This window comes from Catharus ustulatus, chromosome 7, assembly GCF_009819885.2.
Source record: "Catharus ustulatus isolate bCatUst1 chromosome 7, bCatUst1.pri.v2, whole genome shotgun sequence".
Classification (NCBI taxonomy): domain Eukaryota; kingdom Metazoa; phylum Chordata; class Aves; order Passeriformes; family Turdidae; genus Catharus; species Catharus ustulatus.
This window is the reverse complement of record NC_046227.1, coordinates 12,997,746-13,017,510: the sequence shown is the minus strand read 5'-3', so window position 1 is coordinate 13,017,510 and position 19,765 is coordinate 12,997,746. Positions and strand designations below refer to the sequence as shown.

Genomic DNA, 19,765 nt, shown 5'->3' with positions numbered 1-19,765 from the left:
TTTATAAAACTGGAGCTTAGTAGAACACATTCATATTTTCTGATCTGTTCTTGTTGAGTGAAATGGGCGCATGCTAAAACTGGTGGGGATGTAATAGTAGAACAGACCACAGAAATGCAGCAAGTTTCATCCCCTGATACCTGTGATCAAATCCTATATTTAACAGCTTGAACAAACTAAAATTGCTTTTCTAACATTTAGCCTTTCTAGAATAACTTAAAAGCACATATAATTTTACTTTTCCAAGATTATCTGTATAAGTAATTCTTGTTCAGATCCTCAATTCAATTATTACAATACTAAAGTCAGATCTTTTGCTTAAACAGTTTGCTTAAATGCTGACTACCTACTATACTAACTGATAGTATGATTATTCATCTCACTCTTTTGTTGGGTTTTCTTTCAGAGACCATGTCCATTCTGGACACTAGTGGAAGAGGTTGGAGTAGTTGATTTTTGGGCTGGGTGTGACAGGATTAATGATCAAGTGCTTTTCAGCATCTTAGCAGCTGTGGAACTCGCCTGGTTTTGGATATTGGTTTTGCATGCAATATATGCTTGGCAGCTCTCCAAAAAGCAGAATACTGTTCCAAGATCTCAGCTGAGAAATATTTTTTGGTAGGAAGTGCATTTTCAGTTTACAGGACTAGGCGGTGTCTCATAGTTTTGCAGAGTTTTTTGATTGGTATTGGATAGGCACAACAATATTTCACAAAATCCCAGGGACAGGCTTTCTGTAAAGACTGCAGCCTTCTTCCAGAAATTTTGACAAGCTTTAGACGTGCAAAAATGTCAGATGTGTTCACTGTACAATTATGGGCTGGCTGTGCAGTGCAAGCTCAGTGACTCTGACAGGAAACATCAGCTCTTACGTAGGTGTGCTGCATGACTGTAAGCCCATCATGCCTGGAACAGGTTGGATTTCCTGCTTGCACAGAGAAGGAATCGAACAGTGCATGTGCAACAAGTCTGGCACATCCAGAATGTGTTAGAGTCAGTGGGCGTATGCAGACAGAGTATTCAGTGCTCACTCTGTAATGCAGATGATTCCCAAAAGGACAGGATTTGCTTACATGTTGGTCCTCAACATAAATTTGCCTGGCAACTCCTTTTATGGGCTGCCAGGTTTCAGATTTGAACCTCAGAAAGTGAAAACAAATTTAGTATTTCACTAGCCTAGTAATTTCTGTTTCCATTCCACATTGTCCCAGTCTCAATTTTCAGTACAACTCTCTGTGCTGCCTTGTAGCTGCAGTTCTCTGAAGCAGCTCCATATCCTGCACTGAAATGCTGACATCATTATTTTTTTTTACTGCTTGTATTCCCTAGCAATCCCCACCAAGATCAAGGTCTCATTGTGTTCATTGCTGTTAGGGAAGCTTGGGCCTGACCTCAAGCACTTACAGTTGAGGTGGAAGAGAGAAAATCTGGCAGGGAAAAAAAAGTGTCCTCTGGGTGGGAATGTGACATGCAGGCAGTGCAATGGCTGGTCCAGGTTCCTAAAATGTCCTGTCAGGCTAAGAATTGATTCCAGACCTCAGCCCAAGGCTTCTTTTCTTTTCAAAGCCAATACTTTATTACAAGACTACTACTTCTGCAAGTTCAAGTAGTGAACAGGAACTTTGGATGTTAGGCATTCCTTCTTTAGTAACAGCCTTATCTGTGTCCAATTGAATATGAATTCAGCACCTCCTTTAAATTATTTTCTTCTTTGCCCCCTACCTCCTTTAGTTTTCATTATGCCAAGGTGATGCAATGTCAGTGAAACTTGAGTGGAAAAAGACAGGAGCTCATGGTAGCTCAGGAGTATTGACTTAACTGGTGGTACAGTTCTTTGAGGTGCTGGCTTGTCCCTCCTGACACAAGTCACATGCTTCATTGGACTGAGGCCTTATTTTAAATAAACTCATTGTTTTGTTCATGCTTCAAAGAGTTTGGCTGTAGTAAAGCATGTGCACCAAAGGTTGAGAATCTGCCCATAAAAGGAAGAAACAAATGCTATATCTCAGGGTTATTTTGATCAAGCTGACTCAAATCTGTATTTTTAGTGTTTTCAGTGTAAATTACTCAGAATTTATCATTTTAATGACAAGATGTTTGTTACATTATTAAATCCTGGAAGAGGCCTTGTCTTTTCCTTCCCTCAAAAAAGATTTCATACCTTCCTCCATTTCTCTCCCACTCATTTGGGGTTCTTTTCATTTTGTTTGAATGTCATTGTAAAATGAACCTAGATACATGAGTTTTACACATGATAATTTGTTTGCCTTTTAAATGCAAATAAAGTGACTATCAATAGAAAGAAACATTTTTTCCTGTTTGCTTGGTGTTATTTTACTGGGATTTTCCTACTGAGACCTAAATTTCTCTTCCAACAGAATTGAACACTTACATGACATTAGAATAAAATTTACAAAACTAAGCACCTTGTTGAAAATGAGAGGATTTTTTGAAATAGCAAGAGAGTTAGCTAATAAAGAGGCACTCCATGTGAAAAATAATCCTCTGTAAATTTTTGTGGGAGTAGTTGTGTTAAAAGAATTTTGTAGCTCTCATTGGAATTAATTGAGGAAAGAATTTTAATAGTAATAAGGTTTGAGTAGAGTGTTAGAGAAGCAGTAGGAATATCTGACTTTCTCAATGTCTGAACTGAATACTTAAGTTATACTGTATCTCAAATGTGGGTAAAACTAAGTGGTTTCAGTTTTTATATTCATGACTGATTTTCATTTTCTTTTCAGAAACCTTCCAGCAACTGAAGAGCATTTCTGTCTTGTCTTATCAGCCCTAATGTTTGTTGCCTGTTCCCATAGTTAAAAAATCAATACATATGTTTTTGATATTTGGCAAACAGAGGTTTAATTTTGCAGCTGCAAGATCCCTGCACGAAGGGATGCATCTTACAGAAATAAAAACATTTAGAGTCCACTTAGAGAGGAGAGAGTACTTGGGAGTGAAACTTCATTCCCTTTCTGTCAGCATTTGTTTTATTATATTTAATTACAAACAGTTTGTATGTTGCTGGAAACCAAAATGAAAATGAGAATAGAAGGATACATGGCAGTATGGTAGAAAAGCCAAATTGCTTTGAATCAAAAGTTGCAATTCAGACTGTTGCAAAAATCAAAGCGTGATTTTTTTAATGCATAGTGCATCTTAGCGCACATTCATATATGCATGCATTGTTGGCCACCCCATGTAACTTTTGTTCCTGTGTGTTCCACCTGCCAAGTCTAAAAGCATTATTATGGCTGTTTAGAGCTCATATTGATCTCTGATAAAATGTTCATAATTGCTATTCTCACCATTAAGCTCTGTGCTAAACCACGTGGCTTTGGGACACCTTAGCTTGTGATCATTATTTATTAAGGGTTAATCCAACATGGTATATCTGTTCATTGAGTATTCCTGACTTTGCAGCACAGCTAGGTCCTGTGGTTTAGACAAAATAAAGTGTTGGATGTGATCCCAGTTTTAATACTCCCAATTTATTATAACCATTGAACCCTGATCAGATCACGGATTGGATTGGATCCCAGTTTTTTAAATGTCCCAATTTATTGCTGGCTTGCAACCCTGATAAGAATACATATTTGATTAAGGCTTCAGTTTTCAAAAATTCCAGTTAATTACTTTTAGATTCTTATTAGATCATGGCTGTGTAGTATGGTATGTTGAAGTTATGAAAAAATTACTCGATGCTGTTGCACAGGTCAAGGTCATAGTTTCATTTTGTGCTGACGGTATGAAGTTATCAGATTTCTGTTTATTACTGTGGCAGCACTTGCACTGGACAGGAGGACAGATTAATCCCAACCCATTGATTCTGAATGATTCTCATTTTAGATCTGCTGCTGCTCTGCATACCAGAACATGTAATAAAAGCCTAGCATGGAACTCTGGGAGATTGATGTTTGGTTATGAGTAGATGGGTCTCACTTACCTTTCACAGGTTTTGTTGTAACACTTAGAACCAGACAGCAATTTCTCAGCTGCTTCATGTGGCTTGTTTACTGCTGGAGGACATTTTTTAAGACAGCATTAGGTCTACAGTTGGTCCCAGACTGTCCCAGGTTAAGAACATTAGGAACCGATGGTAACAGAGGGGCATATGGAATTGGCCTTTTTCTTTAACTATCACAGCACTATTCCTGGTGTTGCACTCTGATGGAAATAGCACTTCTAGATGTCATAGCTGTGCTCTCAAAATGTAAGCATGGAATTCTCAACCAAGCTATTTAACATCCTTGTTTTGCTCATCATTGAGGCACTGGTGTGATCTGGAGACAGGTTTTCACAAGGTGTGCCACCTGTCCACCCAAGAGGTCAGAGCATCTCAGGGACAATGGCCTGGCTCTTTCTTACTTAAATGGGCCAATGTATGCTTCTCTTCTGTATATTCTGTATTTTACTTGATGGTTATTTTTGTTCTGTAAACCTGAAATGCTGCTGGAAATTTACAGGCCAAACTAATAAAGTGAAACTGGCCCAGGTACTAGCCAACCAGGCTAAAAGAGTGCTTTCTAGGGGATGGACTATCCTGGCCTAGGGATTTCTTTGATGCAGTACTGAATGTAGGTCAGCTCTTGCCCATTCTGGAATCAATAAGGGCATGAGAATTACTTGGAAGCAGCATTTCATTCCTTGCCCTTCCATTTGTGATTTATGACAGTCTATCATAAATCATTGGCATGTACTTTGAAGTAGTGCCACAGCACAGAATTCCTATTTTCAGACTCCTTTAGCTACTACAGCATAAAAATGAGAATGCAACTCATGGGGATAGACAGGCAGGAAATCTGTTTGCATGTGTAAATCTCCATAGTGATCTTACACCAAAATACCTGAAAGTCTTAAAGCTTTGACTGCTCAGGCAAAGCTGAGTTTTACTTTCAAATCAAGGACTGTTAGAAGCAACCTGTGAATCCCAGACTAACAGATGGAGATTGTTTCTCTTCTTGTACAGAGAAATTCTGCTCAATAGGTTCCAGGTTCAATGTCATGTGGGGAATAAAGAAATGTGCATGGAGTATCATATGAGATGAAGCTAGGCTTGTTCCTTCTACTACTGGGATGTCATTCAAATGACGGCATAATATTTATGCAGTTGCAGAGATGGTTGTGTGAACTCATGATGTGTCACTAGGAAGTGGAGCTTCAAGTACCCATTCAGATGTTCCAAGAATACCCCCTTATGGACAGAGGGCCCCTGGGGACTCAGTAGGTGCCAGTTTTTCTGGGTCTATCCCAAGTTGTGTTTCTGCATGTGGTTGTGAATGTTGGGTTTTCTTTTTAGCAGCAAAGTGCAAATGACAGTAACCTGAGAGTTCCTTCAAATCAGCACTGGGAGCTGGACCCTGCAACTGCACTTAAGGGGTGCAAAGTCACTGCAGACTCAAGTCCATTTTGCAGGGGGGACCTCTGAAAGGCATCAGAACATCTCAGATGAAAGATGTCAAAGTAATTTTGACAAACTGGGAATGTTTCCGCTCCCTAATCCCCATTATCACAAAACAAGGAACATCCTGTTGACAGAGGACTGAGAAACCTGATCTGTGCAGTCAACTTTGTTTTCAGCAAGAGATTGAGCAGGATGACCTTCAGAGGGTTCCTTACAATCTAAATTTTACTGATATTGTGACTTCAAGATAATTCCAGGGTAGTTGGGAATAAACAAAAATACATAATGCAGTAAACTATGGACTATAAAATACTTGGCTTTTCTGATAGTTGGCTTTCTGTAATCTACTGCGTTTCACCCAATGCACAACTAATGTAGACAGGCAGAAAAACATTCTCTGATTTAACAGCAAGGGTAAAAATCATGTTCTCATTGAAGTTCATAAGACAGGAGAAAACACTAACCTCATTGAAACCAGGATTTTCTTTAGAGGGCGTTTAGATTTAGATTTTCTGTGTAAGCTGGTAATCACCCCTTGCCACCTCTGAAATCAATGGAAGAACATTAAGACCTCAATCTTGTCTAGTTAAAGCTCCCATTCCTCATTGTCTGGTATGAAAGGGCTATGTTTCATCTTTGGTTTCTCATAATCTTAAATTTTAAGGTTGGCATAGCTGTATCTCCTCTTTAAGGTTTTCTGTCCTTCCTTTCTTTACGTACAACCCTCCAAAGGCAGCTTCTTTGGTCAGTTTAGTATTTTACAGGCACAGTGTAGTTTTCGGGAACAGGCAATATTTTATGGATTGGTGAGTTTTTATCATTGGGGCATTTAATGGTGCTACAAGAGCTATATCTTGTTACCTTGTCTCTAACTCCCTTGAATTTGTGGCTTGCCTTTCTTTATTTCTGAGATTGTTTCTATTCTTGTTTACAATTACAGACACTAATTATGGGGGAGATGTTTAAATCCAGCACAATAGAACGAGCTGGAATGAAGAAACACTCGCATAGCTTGTAGGGAGGATGTTTCTGACAAATATTCCTCCAGTAGAACACCCTGAAGGATAATACTAAATTAGATATTGTTTGATTCTTCATGAGTCCATGTCAGATGTCCTCAATTTGCTGGCAAGAGGTAGATTTTTTTTTTTTATTTTCCTTTTTTTAAGCTATGGGACTTGCCTTCTTCTCGAGTTTTGTTAGGTGATGATGTTTGAAAAAATAAAAATGAGTTGTCTTCTGATAAAAGAGGCAGGTTAGAACAGGATTGTTAATGTCATTATAGGCCATGTCTGTCTGAAAAACAATTATGAAATTTTAAAAAATTAAAAGCACTGCACTGAAATTACCTCCTCAGATACTCAACTGAAATTTACCCATTCCCATCAGTGATTATGGCTTATGAATGTCTAAAGGAAAGATGTGTTCATTTCACTATTATGTAAATGAATGTAAAAACAAGATTTTAGTTACCAAAATATATTTTGCTAGCAGCTAAAAAGGAATTAAAACATTAAACCCAGTGGAAATCTAAGTGACCTCCTGCAGAAATAGGCTGCTTGCCTGTACACAACCCGTTACTCAATATGTGTATGAATTAGGTAAATGAGACACAAAAGCAGATACTAAATCACATGTAAATTGAGTAATCATTACAGTATGTAGATCTCAGGGAGAGTCACATGAGTGAAGAAATAAGCAATGAAGTAGCTTTTATTCTACTTTTCTCAAGGAACAACTGAGTAGAAGAATATTTAGCATCCAAATAATCTCAAAAGACTTTAAGTCCTCTTAAGTTTAGGTATACTTTAAAGTGATGGTATGCACACTCAATTCCCTGCTTTTATTCTGTTCCTCCTATTGCAAATGGAATAGAAATTATCCTAAAATACCCATGGCCCAGTTTCTGTTACATATTTTGTCTCTGCTTTTTATTCATTCTTCTACTCAGGAACATCTTTCATTGACTTTGCCTGTGCCTTGCTCATTCATGTACATGCTCGTGCTTCCACAAAGTCTGTTACTTTTACACCACCATATAAGAAATATTGCTGTACTCATCTGAAGTATAAAAAAGGTCCCTTTGTGAAATACATTATTTTGGTTAGCAAATGTTTTTCCTGTTCTTGCATTTGACTACTTAGATAGGCGCCTTGGGGCTCAGAATGTGTCATTCTTTGTGTGCTCTGCTCATCACTAAGTATATGGTCAGTGCATGGTAACTAAATTTTAAAAAAATATATATTGATTTTACTCTTTCCCTGAAAAGTCAGAGGAAACAGGATTTTGGGGAGGGCAAGGGAAGAGGAGTTCAAACACCTCCAAAAAATGTGGTGCCTTTTGTTATGGGCATGTTTTGGTTGGTAGTCCTTACATTCAGCTGTTGAGATGTAAAAGGCAGCCTTGCAGATCTCCGAGTAAGAGAGCCCGTGGTCTCTCCTGGGCCAAGCTTACCATGTGCAGATTTTTCACTCTGGTCAGACCAGAGTAGCTAGTAGCTGTCAGTGCCACTGAGTTGCTTGTCATGTCTCCTGTTGGAGACATGAGTAGGAGGAGTCATGAGTATCCAAGTCTGGAGCTGATCCAGAGTGACCTTTTTAGCCTGTGCCTTAGTGCAAAGCTCATTTTGAGCTGGGGCTGCTGCTGGCCTCCAGAAGTGCAGCCAGTGTTGCTGTTTCTTTTCCATTGAAGGCCAACTTTGAGCTCCACAGCCTTCTTTGGGCTACTGAACTGGTAACAGTAAGTCCTGTATTTTAATGTTCACAGAGTCTTAGAAGCTTCAGCACTTTCCTGTTACCCACTCAGAACCCATCCACCCACCCAGCTTCCAACTGCTGGGCCAGGAGATCCTTCCCCATATCTCTTACGGCTTTTCCTAGCCCTCGCATTCCATTCCCAAAATCATTTCTGGGTGTTCTCCAAAAGTCACTTCTGCTCAGCTCTTCTGGAGTTTTCTTGAGGTAGTTCACATCCCTTCCTGCAGCTGCTTCGCTCTGTGTATTCTGCAGTCTTTTAATCCAGCTTTTGCCTGTCAGTGTCTCTGTCACCGATGTCAGGCTAAAGCGTTTTACATTGTGTTTGTCACAGGCGGTGAATACATATGTGGTCATTGACAGTAGCTGAGCAGAAACACAATAACTTGTTAAGCCACAGTAACTCAATCGTGTGTCTGAGCTGCAGCTGGAAGGAGCTGTCTGGGCTGTTAACCCATTCATGGCTACTGCACTCTAGGTGTGTGCATCTTTTCGTGTGTTACTAGATGAGAACTGACTGTGTATGATTTGTGCAGATATGTCAGATGAGAAGATTATTTGAAGGATAAATGAGAACATTCCTTGCTTTACAGCTCTGGGGCTGTGCTACTGAGCAGTACATGAGGTGTGCAGAAGTGTTTTCAAAATACTGTGTCCTGCTTCCAGAAGTACAGTATGTATATGGATTCTATCTTCGTTTGACTTGTACAAATGCAACATCTTTTCAGAAAGTTGCCTGGAGTTCTATTAAGGTTATATATATTTTTATCACACTGTATATTTTCTGAAATTATTTCACAGAATAAACTAGATTGGAAAAGACCTTTGAGATCATCAAGTCCAACCTATTTGTTGTAGGGAAAGTCTAGAGTAGGATACATGTCTGGATGCTGTTGAGAGAAAGATGGGACGAGGAAAAAAGGAAGGGCATTTCCTGATGTGGCGCTTCTGTTGCCTGTCCTGATTGCTTGTGTGCCAGGACTCTGTTTTTACAGAAACACACCTAAGGAGAGTTTGTGCAGTTGTGCAGAGGTTTAACTGGAGAGAGTGTTCAGGTGGTGGAAGAGAGCAAGCAGAATTATTAATATGAGATACTCAAAAGGGAATATGTGTAATTTCCCTCGATTCTGTGTGAGTTTTCTTTTCCCTTTCCCTCATCAGGAAGTTTGTAGAAACTTCAGTGCCTCACTTAATTGTTGAGGTGGTGATCTGTACCTCTCCTTGGCTCTGGTTTCACTGCCAGCATCGTAGTGCTGAGGGACATTTTATCCTTCTTCACCCATCAAGTACTCCAAGCTGGGGGCTCTTGTAGTAATTGTTCAATGAGCTGTTTGCAATTACAATTGTGTTAATTTAAAAGTTAATTTAAATTTTGGATTTTTAGGTTGATTGGTTTGTTGGTTGGTTTGAGGGTGGTTTGGAGATGGGGAGTAAAGATTTTGCTGTTTCAGATAGGGAGAATTTCAAAGGGAGGTGCAGAAATGGTGAATGGCTGGAGTGGGATACAGACAAGTAGCCTGCTTAGTAGAGTTGGCAGAGCATTAAAGTTATGGAAGGAGCAGTGCTGGTTATTTTTTCCCCTCAGTAAAGAATTCCTGGGCACCTACTCGTGTGTGTTATGGATAAAATTGCTTTAAAACTGTGTGAAAACATGATGCCAAAATACAGTGTGGAAATTTAAAACTTCACAAACATGTGAGAAATTTCAAAGGTGAAAAACATGTGAGAAGGCATAAAAGGACAGGTAAATAGAAAAAAAGAAAAAACAACCATCTGATAGTTTGTTTCCCTGTATTTGAACATTTGGTTTGAATGAAAAAGGGATCACTGAGCAAATTTTATAGATTTGTGCAGAAGAGTAAAAAGAAAACAAGAAATATTAATGCAATTGTAATAGATGTATTGAAAGGATTAAACATTGATCATAAAGAATTTCACATAGCCGGGTATTGACTGGTCTGTATAATATAGAATGGAAATAATTGGCTTTGGGAAGATTTGACTTATAATACTGGCAGCAATTGAAGATTGTGCTCAGAAGGAGAAGCTGAAGAAGCTAGGCTTATTCACAGGAACAAAAGAAAATTGTGGTGACCTAATTCCAGCTTTTGTTGTGCAGAATATACCAGTATTGATAGCAGGACAAATTACTCTTTCTATCAGACATGAAAGCAAGATTAGCGTGATGCTGCTGGCTGCACTACTCTTGCTTTCAAAGCGGTCTCAAATACCTGGGGGACCAGAGATGTACTGGTCCAGAGAACATGAAGGCTCATCATTTTCTGAGAAATTGCTGTGACTCATCTCGGGTCTGTGCCGTGCCTTCTGCACTGACATGTGATACGACCATTCCTTGAAAGGTAGTGTCCTCCCATTTTTCTGCCTGTGTGCTGTGTGTATATGTACCCATGTGTGCCATGGGATTTGTATCTCTTTCCATATATTCCTTCACTGAATTCTGTGTTAGGGGTTTTTGGTCACTGATTGAGGGTGAAACACTCCACATTTTACCAGGTTAAACAAACCAAATGACCTCAACTGCCCTTCTAAGTCTTGCCCTCGAGGCCTTTCATCATCTCGGTTTCCTTGCTATGGACACACTCCAACACTTTGATGTCCTTTTTGCGTTGAGACACCCAAAGCTCAACCAAAGCGTGTGATCCCAAGGTGGGGCACACAGGATTTGAGTACCAGAGAGAAGAAAGCTCATCTGCTTCACTGAGGGAAGGCAGGGTGAATAGGGGGCACCCATCCCCTTGGCAATTTTATCATCTGTGAAGGCTCATCCTGATGTAAAGTATGACTACATTTTTAAGTGTTGAAAACCAGCATCATCTCCAGATATGTCCTAGCACAGTTAATGGAGGTGTGGAACTGGAACGCATGAGTGGTACACACTGATGTGCTCACGTATATGTGTAGAAAGGCATGTTGTTCTCATTAGAATTATTTGTGACCCTTTTTATCTACAAATTATTTCCAAAGTGTTAGCATTTGTTTTGATGATACAAATCTAGTGAAACAAAATAAGTGATATGAATCCCATTCTGCACTTAGTAGTTCTTGTCTGTGAGATGGAAGCTTCCGGTGTGCTCACCTGTTTTTCTAGGGAACCTTTTTCTCAATGCCTTTTAAAGACTTTCTCCAGAACATCTTCATTTTTCAAAATGCTGAGTCCTGAAGACATTAAGCCTTCCTTGGATAACCAAGTCTGCCAGACATTTTTTGCTTTTACTCCTGTGGTACAAATGATACTGCTCTTTCTACACTGCTGTTGTGCTTTCAGTTACAATCAAAAGCAAATGTTGACTTCTGTCAGGCATTGCATCTCTGTATCTTTCTTCTGTTCCTTATTTCTTCTTCCATGCTCCTCTATTTTCTGCAAGTGCTATTTATTAAATACAGTGCTCAGCATTCTGCCAGATCCATCTCACTGCACTTAATTACACTCTGTTGAAGAGTAGCTGATCAGGTCATGGAAGAGCTCACAGTCTCGCTGTACTTTTTTTTTTCTCCAGTAGGAATGTTGAATCATTGAATATCATCTTAGCTTGAAATTTACCTGAATATGTTTTAATATTCCAAAGAGATTACACAATGGCCCTGATTAGCAGCAGCATTTTCTAATACCACTTAAAGCTTTATCACAGTGGAATACTGCCAGTAACAGTCTTTAATTCACTTACATGTACCAATTCATTTCTGTCAAATTTCTATTAATTTCTTTGCTGTTTTACTTTGTCCCTCTCCCCTATATAATAAGGTGTGATTTTCACATTTATGTAGCCAAAATAAAATTTTTTAAAAATTAAATCTTCAGTAAATTAGTTGTGGTCCTTTGATTGAGACACATGTGCCATCTCTCCATTTATGTTCACATTTAATCCACTTTTCACAAGTTAATGTATTTAGGAGAATCTAGGTGGGTCAAATAACCAAGGGTCAGTAACAATTTTGTTGGCTAATTTAGATAAAAAGTTTCAGGATTGAGTTAGGTCTATGCGACTGCAATCTGGAAGGTAGGTGTAGAATTAAACCTGTATGTGTTCATGCATCCACACTTGTGAAAAGCCACACTATATCTAGCATTAATTTTTTTTTTCATCAGAATGGTGACCAAGCTTAGTTACAAATGTGATTGCCAGAGATAAAGAGCAAAATTGCTGCATGCACCACTCTGTTTTATCTGGCACCAGTTTCACAGTGTACTGAAAACTCTAAATGGTTGGGTTCAGGGTTGGTGTTTCAAATTTGTGTGATGATTACTGTTGAGGCAGATCCCACTTTATGTTTGTTCTTTGTTTTTCATTGTTAGGATTGGTGCAAAGCATCAGGAGTTACGTCAAAAGCAGCTGAGAGGCCTGAGTGATTATTCTACTGGTCCTGGAGGACCTGACATTGATGATGATGAGGTGGATCCAAACTATGCCAGAGTGAACCACTTCAGAGAGGCTTATCCCCCAGCAGGCGTCTACAGACCCTCATCACCAGCAGTAGGAGAAACCTTTGTCTATCTGCGGGATTCTTCTTCAGCACCAATGGAGAGGGAGCACTTGGAAGGACTGTATGCAAAAATAAACAAGCAGCACTACCCACAGACTTCTGGTGACAGGTAATTTTGCTACCTGGCATTACAGAAAATGATAGCTTGGTGGGGAGGGACCCTGGTTCTGGGCAGGAGGTCAGACATGGGACTGTTCTGATGGCCCAAACCCCTGAATTTACTGACTCGAAAGCCATGAATTTCCTCTTACCCAAAAGCAAGATTTGCTGCAGCAGTAACCCCAGAGCATCTGAGCAAGACAGCAGTCAAACAGAAATCATTAAAGAAAAGTCCATATTTCACAAACAGAATGAATGAACTGACTGCAGTCCAATTCCTGCACTGCTGAAAGTGTGTATTTTCTTCTTTCAATTGGGAAAAGTTCTTACCCTGCAGCAAAAATAATCTCAATTTTCAGATCCCTTTCGATCCTGTAGATCATCAAGTGTCTATTAGTAACAGGTTTTGTGCAATAGCATGATATATTGGTATATATGGTATACGTTTATGGTTTAGATTTTTCCAGCTGTGTGATATTATACACTTTCAATTAGTTTGGGGAGAGGACTGAGAATCATGGCATTTTTATGCAGACTGTGAAGTGTGGCTCCACAAGACTGATTGCCTTTCACAGCCTTTCCAATAACTAAGTGGGAAGGAAAGAACAATTTTTAATCCTTACTGTCAAGCTTCCAGCATTAAAGAAAGACAGTCAAGTTTTTTCCTTGGTTAAAGGGGAAACAAAAATTCCTTTGAGTTGGTGATGTACCCACCACTATGATGATTTTAAAACTGGTTGCTTCTGGAATTTGGGGCTAAAAGAACATGAGAGTTCATTTGTGGCAGTATATCAATGTTGGCTTTTTCAAACCAAAGTACAAGTGTGTGGACAAGTCTGTATGAAAGGAAGAGCTGACAGAGGGCAGCCATGGGGGGCTTTAGGAACTGCACACACTGAGTTCATATTACAATCTGTAGTGTCTCCCCATAGCCTCAGTCTGTGCCATGTAATACCACACTCGTTAATTTTGGAGAAATATGTCAGCACAGATATAGGAGTGTTTCCAGTTTGTGGCATCATAGTACTTTAAAAACATCTACTGAGTCATTGTTATAAATACTTATAAATATAATAAAACACTTCTGACATAAATCTAAGTTCATAGCAGGGAATGGGCCAAGTATCTCTCTCTTTCTCACCTAAATACAGAATGGTAAAGCTCTTTTCAAACATAATGACAGGACCTTTTTTTTATTCCATATTATTAACTCCTCCCATACTGCATAAAATAAGAGGTAGTGATCTCAGCTTTTTGCCAGTTAGTGGGTTTCACTTTACTAGAAAAGTCTTGAGGCAGTTGTCACTGAAGTCAAACAAAAGTTGCATGTAGTAAAGGGATCAGAAACTGAGTTTGTGCTAACTCAGTAAACCAAGATCTGAGAATTCCCAGTGGAAGGTGTCTACATTCAGGTGTTTGTATCCTCCAAGTATGAACATATATATGTGTAACTCAGCTGGACTAAGTCGTTGTTATAAAAGTTGCTTTGCAATTTCAGTTTTAACAGGACTTTATAGCTTTATGTTTTAAATATATCATCTGTTTTGAAGTGAAACCTATAGTTTATCTTTCCATGTAGAAAAATATGGCAGTCTTTTATTCTTCCTTCTTCTGATGGATTGATTGTGTTGTGGTTTTGACTACACTGTGAACTCTTGACTTGCTATGGGGGACAAGATTGAAGTCCCAACCAAACTTGGATTTGGTATTGGGATCTTGAATATCAGTGTGGATTTAGCTGTAATTCCATGATATAACATGGTAACTCAGTTGGAAAAACTAAAACCAAAACATCGAGCAGGCAGGAAAAGTTACTTCATAGCTGAGCCCGTGATCAGAAGTCATTTTGAGGGGCTGATCCATCTGTACTGAAAGACCAACAGTCCACGACTTTACTTTGTTGAATTTCTCAGGCTTGTAACCAGATTAGGAAAAAAATAGGAAATGTGAGATTCTTATTAGGCTGCCTTTGTTCTTTTTTTAAATCGTTCTTTTCTTTGTCTGAGAGACAAAATGGTGTTGTTATTCACCAGCAGAAATCTGCCAAACATGAATAATTCTATGTGAATTTATGCAGTGGGTCGTGAGGTCTCAGCCAACAGTTGTTGAATAAAGTGGCAACTTCAGGCAAGGAAATCTTTCTGTGCTAGAGGGAGAGTACTGAAAGGAGAAAAAGATGTGGATAGAAAAATCCCTGGATAATGCGTTAATTAAGAAAACAATCTGCTTCCAAGGGTCAAGTAATGAAAACTATCTTGTCTGCCTCAAAATGTTGGGAAAGGGTTATAATGGATGCTTATAAGCCAAGCCACAGTTATTTTGTGTTTGTGGGGCTGAACATTTATCAACACGTTGGTCATGTAAACACTTATGCCTTGCTCTTGCTAGCACATGCATGCTTTCTCTCAAAGTTTTGCTATTAATTTTACTTTAGATGGATGGTTTTTTCTCCCACATGTGACTCTCAAGTTGTAATATACTTGCATGGAGACTTGATCAGTGACTAAAGTAAATGAGGTTAGGAATAGAAGGAGGATTGGAACACAAAGAGAATAGATTACTTTATTTCAGCCTGAGAACTCCAGTTATGTATCATTACGATTGAGAATTAAAACTCATTGTTTGAAACAAGAAGTTAAATTTTTATTTTATGTTATTTTTGCAGAATAATGTATTAGCATAATTAATGCCTTTTAAAAATGGGAGGTCATTTGTAAAGTATGAAAGTTAATGGTCAGAAAAGATCTGTTCACATTTTCCATATACTTACTTTCCCTTCTCTCATCACTAGAATCCATGGCGTATTCCTGGTTCATTCTTTGCTGTAGATTCACAGTTGAAGCTGAGAATGTCCCTCAGCGTGCAGGAAAGCAACAGGCTGCACATGTATGGGCTCTGTGCTTTAATCATTATGAAGTATGTTAGTTCCCTCCACCACTGCTCCTCAGGGCACACACAGACCTGCTGTTTGTGCACTAAGGTCCCATTTACCTCCACTTGCATCTGGCATCTCTGGGGCTTTGTGCTTTGGGTTTTGGGGGGCTTTGCTCTGTGTCTTATTTACAACTGTTGTGTAACGTTCTTCTGCACTGCTTCACAATTGTTGATTTTCATTCCAACGATGACTATATTCAGTGAAATAGAAGTAATTTTTTGTGTATATTTTGCTGAAAGCTTTGGAATTCTTAACTAAGAGAGGTGCTATATAAATGTAAATTGTCCTTATTAATGAATATAGCGAAAGCATTAGCATGATCAGTGTATTCTGTGAATGTTAAGTTCGAGTGGAAAAAAAATTAGCTGGCAAAATCACACATTTCTTTGTAAATCAAGCATTTTTTTGTTTATTTCTAATTAGCCGCAATTTTCTGTAATGCAAATGGCATCCTAAGGATGGTGCAGCCTGCACAGCCACCTTGTGCAGCTGGGGAACTCGCAGGGTCTTTGCCTTAGACGCTGCGCATTTCCGAGCCTGCGGCAGAGGCTGAGTGATCTGTGGCCCATATGTTCCTGAAATGGGTGGTAAGTCACATCTCCCAGTTTAGTCATCAAGGCTGTGCCATGACAGTGCTAAGTTGCACCGTGGCAGAGCCTAGGTGTCAGACCAAAGCCAAAAGAGCAGATGCACAACAGTATTATCACTTAAATGTCAGGCATGTCACACGGTGAAACCCTTTCTCGCATTTCGAATAAACAATTTCGTCTTTTTTCTTCCCGTGAAGATGGTGCTGTCAAGTATATCCAAACACCCCAAGTACATCTCTGGAAAGGTTCTAGAGACTTTGCTCAACTTATTTTCTCAGCCCAGAACTATGAAACACTTAAAGTCTGATGCCAAACTCACTGCCAAGTATAATTCTTCACTTATTTATGTGGCTTATCTTGGGGAATTTCAAAGTGCTGGTCTGACAAAAATGAATACAGTTTTCCTTTGTTTAGCAAGAATAGATTCAGAGCTGTATCTTGTTGCGGTTTGGAAAAAATACCAATAAAAAAACTGCACTGTTTTATTATGTAGGAGTAAAGTCCAAAGCCACAAAGTCTGATCCAGCCTATTTTTTTTTTTTGGAGATGCTCTTTGGGGGCCCACTGTGCAAGATCCTAATTCCTCTAATGTTAATTAATTAATTAATTTAAAACTAGATCTTCCTTGTTTCTGGATCGAAGTTTCCTTATGGCAACTTGCATTCTTTCAGAATGCTCAGTCTAGCAACATGCAAAGTTGAAAATGGGAAAATGTAACCCATACCTCTGTGTCCCTCACATCTCACTGCTAGAGCTGGCCTGAGTCAAGACAGGAGAGAGGTGCTGAGCAGTCTGCCTCTCCCTCTAAAGGATCAAAGAAAGGAGTTGCTGTGCATGTCCTGAGGACCCAAATGCCAAATGTAAGCAATGTATAAGCCTGAGAGGGAGGGTATAAAAGGGTCTGGAGTTTTGAAATGCAGCAAAAAGAACTTTTTTTACTAAAAGGCTAAATGCTTGTCTTTCGGGCAGGTATGGTCCATTTCCATCCTGCTCAATCCAAGGCCATAGGAATCCTGAGCTGCACAGAAAAGGATTTGTTGAATAAGGGTGAGCTGGGATTGCCCAGGTGTGGCACTTGGCCATGTGTGTCTCATATGCCAGCATCTGAAATTTTCTTGTTCTCAGTTCAGAGCACTGTGGGCATTTTCATCATGCATCCATTTGCTACACCTTTCATCACTGACTAGCATAAAAGCAATCCACTGCTCTAGGAATGGACGGCCCTGTACTCAGGGAAGATTATTCTTTGAGATGGATATCATGGAGGCAAGGTGGAAATTGAATGAGGCTATGTAATATCTTCGTGCCCTTTTGCCTCTACTTGCATTGCTGTGGAAAGAGAAATACGGTCATGCATTGGAATATTTTAATTTACAGGGTGACAAGTACAAGCAAGGTATATAGTCTCTCTTACCAGAGAGAGGCTTTAACCTCTTCTACTTGGTGTCCTAAAATCATCTGTGCTTTTTCTTTGCCCTGTACTACTCTACATCCCAAGACTCTCCTCTGATTCCTCTGAAATTCATTCTTTCTGAAACATGCCACAGGGCCTTCTGAACCTTTGGCTGCCATCTGGTCACTGCTTCCCAAAAACTTAGTGTTTGGCAAGTTACTGTTTGTCCTGGCTGATAGATTTCTGACAACAGTCAAGTTCAGACTGGCATTGGCAGTACAGCAGAGGTTCTGTACTTTCTGGGGGCTCTCAGCAGAACTGTCTTGCTCATGGAAGCAGGGTAGTCCAGAAAGCCCTTTGACCACCAGTTCCAGTGTAAGCTGTGCCACTGGAGTTAGACTTGTAATTGTGTATTTTGCTCCTAATACTACTGGCAGTTTTCTTCCTCAAAAAGAGTGCATGGGTGCTGCATAGTCACTGTGCTGTCTGGGGAAATGTTGAGTGACGGGACTACTTAAGGAGATGTGTTTAACAAGCTTTGGGTTTATTTCCCACCTATATGGGAAAAACCCAAAAATCTCTGGGTAGCATTCAAGCAAAATTACTTAATGTTTAGAGTTCGCTCTGCTTTTTCCCAGGAACCCCTCATCCAAATCTTCCAACTTTGGCACTCAAGCCCTCTTATTCACTTTTCACTAAAACCCAGATTTCACGGAACTCAGGTGACCCTGAGCACTTTGGAGCGTGTCTAAGGAGAAGGAAGTTGTCAAACTGCTGCTGCTGCCATGTAATGTGTGCATGCTTGTTCGAGGCCATGCATTCTTCAGCAGAAATAAATTCTGTCAGGAATAGTCACAAATCTGCCTGCGTGCATCCTGCCTGCTAGGGTTTGCATTTGGATCACCTCACTTATTGACAGATGTGTAAAATTTTATATACTGCACTCCCACAACTCCCTTGTGACTGTCCTACTGCAGATGCTGGGGAGCCTGAGTTTTGGCAGCTGTGTTAAGCATTCAGGTTTAGGTTGGGTTTTTTCCCTCCAGCCCTGTCTTTTCTTATGTGATATATTATTCCATGGAATTACTTTATGTTAATTCTGCATATTTACTGGTAATGTCCCATTCTTTCAGCCATTTGGATGCAAATGCAAAAGATAGGTCCCTGAAGAGAAAGCCAGGTCTGTTACTGGGAAGATGAGACATAGCAGAGGATATGGTGAAATGCAGATGGTGTTGTCAGCCTCTTAAATGTACAAATAAAGACAAAGTGAGATCGTCCATGCAGCTGGAATGAAATCATATGGACTTGCATGTGTTCCTGCCATAGTGTATTTCCTAGTGTGAGCAAGAGATGCTAAGTTCTGTTTTGTGCAGGATGTAATTTGACCGTAACTTCATACTTGCCTCTTTAACCAGCAGCAGAATGATGTGTGTATTAACTTTTCTCTGTACAATTTTTTTAACAAAACACCATTTGAATTTTAAATGCTAATATGCGGCTGAGAAGCAAGAATTCGCTGTACAGTAGTTTCACGAATACAAGCCGCACGGATTATAAGCCGCACTTCCGGTGCCTCGACAATGTTGCTGTCTTTGTCAATAGATAAGCCGCACCCCGAATATTAGCCGCACTTTCGTTCGTCGCGAGAATCCGTGCGCAGCTTTCACAAATTGGCCAATTAGTAACAGGATCGCGGCATAGCGGGCTTTACTGGCTCGGGCCGGGGCCAGGAAGGCTCGGCCCGCTCATGGTTGCTGACGGGGCCAGCCGGGTGGTGCTGCAGCCGCCGCCGGGCTCACTGGCCCCCCTCTCCCGTCAGCACCACCTCGCCGCTACGTTTACGTACTCGCCCTGCCGGCGGGCCAGCCACTGCCGCCGCTGGCAGGCATGCCGGCCGCCTCGCCACTGCGTTGTTTACGTAGTCGCCCTGCCGGTGGACCAGCCACTGCCGCCGCTGGCAGGCATGCCGGCCGCCTCGCCGCTGCGCTGTTTACGTAGTCGCCCTGCCGGCGGACCAGCCACTGCCGCCGCTGGCAGGCATACCGGCCGCCTCGCCGCTGCGCTGTTTACGTAGTCGCCCTGCCGGCG

The 19,765-nt window shown here is 40.3% G+C and overlaps 1 protein-coding gene across 1 annotated transcript in view; it reads left to right on the top strand.

Moving 5' to 3' along the window:
• PARD3B (par-3 family cell polarity regulator beta) overlaps positions 1–19,765 on the top strand; it is a 394,443-nt gene that overhangs the window by 301,247 nt on the left and 73,431 nt on the right. The window contains exon 20 of the mRNA XM_033064800.2: positions 12,470–12,766. Coding sequence (XP_032920691.1) covers positions 12,470–12,766 — 297 coding nt within the window. The remainder of the gene's footprint in view (positions 1–12,469; positions 12,767–19,765) is intronic.